Genomic DNA, 4,687 nt, shown 5'->3' on the forward strand with positions numbered 1-4,687 from the left:
TTTTCATGTTTATGATTTATTTACCCAAGAGTGGGTCTGGCAAATCATCAAATTATGGCCGTAAGTTATTAGAAAATAAGTACTATGTATAAATTATTCTGATGGTTATTTACTTGTATACAAATTTAACCTCTTACATGAAGTGAATATTAGTGTGTAAGGATTGCTGGTAATGAATGCAAATTACTTTGATATATTTTCATACATTCCTGTGTGACAAAAACATTCATTATCATGGCTATAAAAACATTCATTATCATGGCTGAGAGAGAGAGAGAGAGAGAGAGAGAGAGAGAGAGAGAGAGAGAGAGAGAGAGAGAGAGAGAGAGAGAGAGTGTCCTGCACATGCCTATGAAAGGATGAAAAAAATGCATAATCTTATAACTCTATATAGAAACTTTATTTGTACAGTATAATACAACAAATGGATTGATTAATTATACATTCAAAAGACATAGTTTTGACTAATCAGGAAGTGAGTGGGTGTGAAGTCCCTGCTGATAAATAACACACAGTAAGAGCAGTGAGAGGGAGAGGGAATGAGAGGAATGGGGCAAGGAGAGGTGAGGAGACAGCAGTGATGATTAAGGAAAATTTGGTTTGAATTTGAGAGATTGAGGGTAAGGTGTGGTGAGGTCAGTTACAGGTGTGGACATCATGCCACACTGCACAGGTCTCGCAGGTGACGTAACAGCACCAGTGATATTTGCAGTGACAGCGGTGGTGTGTGCGATGGGTGTGGGAGGTGAAGCCCCGACCGCAGCACATCACTCCACACCCATCCACACCCTCTGAACTGGCATTGCAACGTCTGTTAGGGTGGAAAGGCAAGAAAGGCCTTTGAGTTAGCATCTCACAGTCTTATTAGGTTTGATTTTGGCATCCAAGTTGTATCCTGTTATGGAAAATATGAAAGATAACATAAAGAACAAAAAAGTGCTTAATAAATGGCATTGCTTCATCTTAAGGGTAAAAAATAAGATGACAATTGAGAAATGCTCAATATTCATCTTCTAATTTATTTATCTGTGTATTTGGCACTTGCTGCTAAGAGATGATTGTGGTGAGGTTCCATAGGGCAGCAGCTGATCTCACAAGAAGACAGCTGGGAAACACATTCTGCCAGTTATGATCTTATTAAGTCTAGATATGGGGATATATGGAGTGGTGGTCCACATTGAGAGGTTCTGCTGAGACACCTCATCTTCACAGAATCAGTTTAATGTTTACACGAGTTGTTGCCTCACCTTTGCAAGCCACATCCAGGCCACTATGTGTACGTTTTCAGGGTTTCCCCATTGTCACACATACTAGGAATTCATGTCAAATGCAACATTACAGAGACACAAACTTGGAACTAAATACTTATCATTGGATATGTGGGAGGAAGAAAAAAAAAAAAAAAAAAGGCAAAAAATGATGTGAAGGGCATGAAAAAAAAAAAGGTGGACAGAACTGGTGCTGCATTATGTGCTGGGTTAAAAAAACAGAGGAGGAAAATGAAGGAGGCAGTTACAGTTTTATTACATTTCTTTTGGTCCTTTTTTTCCTTCATACTGGCATTAATGGTAACTTCGAGATGATCAAAGAGCAAAAAATAATAGTAAGTACATATTGCTGTTTAGTGATTTATCTCCTTTGCATGTTGCCGTGAAGCCTTTGGTTATCCTGGTCACTATGAATTTCTTGGATCACATTCTCAGACACTTCCACTTCTTATATCATCCACCTTTAATGGGTTTTACTGGATGATGATGGAATTTTTAATGGTATTTGCATGATTCTAATGATACTGTAATTGGTTTTCAATTCAATTCAAATTACATTGTTGGTAAATTTTAATTTTTTTGGCATGTGTTGCTGGGTTTGCATGTTCCCACTGAGCCTCTTATGTTATTCATCTTGCATTTTTTAGGTCGGTCTAGAAAATTACTTTTCTCCCTTGGTCATTTGTAAGTGTGTATTGAATCTAGCAGAGATTTAAAGAGTGGTTGCATGTTTGTAGTGATAATTTTACAACGTTTCTGCAATACCAATGGGAAAATGCGCATTTAACCTGGTCTAGTTATCTTTATGAGCTTTGTAAGTAGTCCTGATGAGTCTTAAAGCACACACCCAGTTTACCTAAAAGAAGTAAAACCAAAGCCAATGCTGAAACGCAATAACTAGATGAACACCACTGAGTTTTACTGCCATGGCAATTTTACAGCTTCCAAGATGTTCATTAGAGCTATTATAGTTCAAAAGTCCGACAGTCTTTTCACTTCCTGATGTAAGATTTCAGACAATTAAATTAATTCATCATAGCTTAATCATTATTCTGAGGATAAAATCATTAGCTTATATCAGAGAACTGCTATCATTATTTAACTTTTGTTTTTATTCACGTGCCTACTAATTTAACTTCCCCTTCCAGTTCCTCTCGCAGGAAACGAGGAAAACGAGATTGTGGCCATAAAGGTGTAACAGGCGGAAAATTGGGACGTTTATATATGGAATGATTGAATTAGTATCATGATGCCAGGAAAATGAGACTGTGAAGCTCATTTTATGATCAAGGAATAAAAAAAATATACATATATTGCACATTGGGGCGGGAGTGTATCTGGATGGGGATGTGGATGCTCGCTAAACAGAGAATCACCAGACATACTGTCTAGTATCTACTAGCGATTTTTTACGGTAGGGTGAATACTTATGGTACAGTATAACGTGTGAGTGAGTGAGGTAAAATCAAGCATAGTACGCCCTCACACACTGTAAAATGAGCTGTCATTCAGCTCACCAGGGAGTACTCGGCCACGTAGGCAGAGGGACCGACTCTGACCGAGCCGGGTATGGAAAGGAAGGGCATAGGAATAGGAAGAACCACACGAGCGCCGCTCCTTCGCTATTTTCAAGACGCTGTAGTTGACTCGTTGAGTTTTTAAGGTCACTTTTTTATGGCTGTAATGACAGATTGGCAAAATTTCTATATTTTTAAAAAAGGAAGCAATTGAAAACCCGAATAATTTTGTGACCTTGAAAAAAATATTCCTGAGACAAGAAAGGCTCCGTTAGGGTTGTCTGGGGAGAAAACTTCACTTAGGTCACTACTATTGCTGGCACTGAATTTTTGCTTTCATATGTTGAGGCTAAATGCAGACGAAAAGATGATGGAGATTGTAAATAAAGCTAATATGTTATTTAGAAACTTGAGCTGGCCAGAGAGAGAGAGAGAGAGAGAGAGCGTGTGGATGGTCATGCAGACAGGCAAGAAAAAAAAATTTTGCTGAAAATTATAATGGAGTCCACACCTTGAGATGACTCCATTCTCGACATTAGAGCAGGAGGGGGAATTTTCAGATGATTGGATAGTAATTACCTGGCTGGGCATGATGAATAGAACACGCTATGAGAGAGAGAGAGAGAGAGAGAGAGAGATAAAAACACCTGGGACATCAAACCTTGACAAGATAAAGTCGATGCACAAAGCCTGTTTAATGTGTGTGTGTGTGTGTGTGTGTGTGTGTGCGATAATCGAGAAAAAAAATACACACCAACGTTAAAGAAAATATTGATATGTATGGGAATATTAGTAAGAAAATTTAGTTGTGGTTTCGGGTTTACCGTCTCTCCATTAGCGTGGTCACAGTGCAATCATTACAGTGTAATTATTCCACTGAGTGCGGCGAAGGGAAGCGTATAAGAGCATTGAGTTTTATTTTCCCAAGAAGTGGTTAATTTTGGCTTTTGGATGACAGTGATGCTAGTGTAGGCATGAAGTGGGCGGGCGGGTGGATAGGTGTGTGTGTGTGTGATGGTGATGACCAGGTATGGTGATGCTAATGATTACGAAGTTGCTCTTGGATTTTGAAGAGAATGTTAAAGATATATAGTTATCTTCTGGTGTTACGGAGAGAGAGAGAGAGAGAGAGAGAGAGAGAGAGAGAGAGAGAGAGAGAGAGAGAGAGAGATGTGAAAGATAACAACAATAGTTTCACCAAATTCTCTGATAGAGGATGACCAGGTCAGCAGCAGAATGGCCTTGACGAAAACCATACTAGCGATCAGATGGAAGAAGATAGTGAAGTGACAGATGTTTAAGAATCTTCTTGTTGAGGATAGATTAAAGAAAAATAGATAGGCAAGAAATTAAAGCTATAAGACGGTATTTTGAGGGATTAAAACGGTTGCCATTTGTAGGAACACGTTGAATGTAGGCAAACTTTCAGCAAGAAGGAAAAGTAGATGTTTACAGACAGACTTGAAAGAGTTCGACTGGCAAGGTGCAAGCACGGGGGCACAGTTTCGGAGAACAATAGAAGGGACTCCAATCAGCAGTCAGAGGGTTTAGGCCAGCGAGGACATGGAAAAGATCACCTATATACCAATTCGTGTTTGATGTACAGATATTTATCGTATATTCTAGCATAGTTGATTGAAACCATTGTATTAGTAAATAAATGTGCTCCTGCTTCATTTAACACTGCTGTCAAACATTAATTAAGCTCTCGACCATCATTCGTACTGTGAAAGCTATGTCAGAGTGTGGTGACGCGTCTTTTGTATCGAGTCCCCGAATAGGTGGTGCTTATCTGTCGTAAATAGCAGAAGTGGGGAAAGGTCCGAGGCAAGTGTGGGGAACTATGACCAGCCTCCTTGTATGGCGATAGTGTTGCTGACGGAACCTGACGCTGTGAAGATT

General features: G+C 39.3%; 1 protein-coding gene across 2 annotated transcripts in view; it reads right to left on the bottom strand.

The window, feature by feature from the left end:
• Positions 1 to 378: 378 nt before the first annotated feature.
• Positions 379 to 4,687, bottom strand: part of LOC123510038 (protein Wnt-11b-like) — a 66,581-nt gene continuing 62,272 nt past the window's right edge. For both annotated transcript variants that reach the window (XM_045264781.1, XM_045264780.1), the window contains one exon: positions 379 to 811. In XM_045264781.1, coding sequence (XP_045120716.1) covers positions 637 to 811 — 175 coding nt within the window. In that variant the 3' untranslated portion in view covers positions 379 to 636. The remainder of the gene's footprint in view (positions 812 to 4,687) is intronic.

Source organism: Portunus trituberculatus, chromosome 28 (assembly GCF_017591435.1).
Source record: "Portunus trituberculatus isolate SZX2019 chromosome 28, ASM1759143v1, whole genome shotgun sequence".
In the NCBI taxonomy this organism is placed as follows: Eukaryota; Metazoa; Arthropoda; class Malacostraca; order Decapoda; family Portunidae; genus Portunus; species Portunus trituberculatus.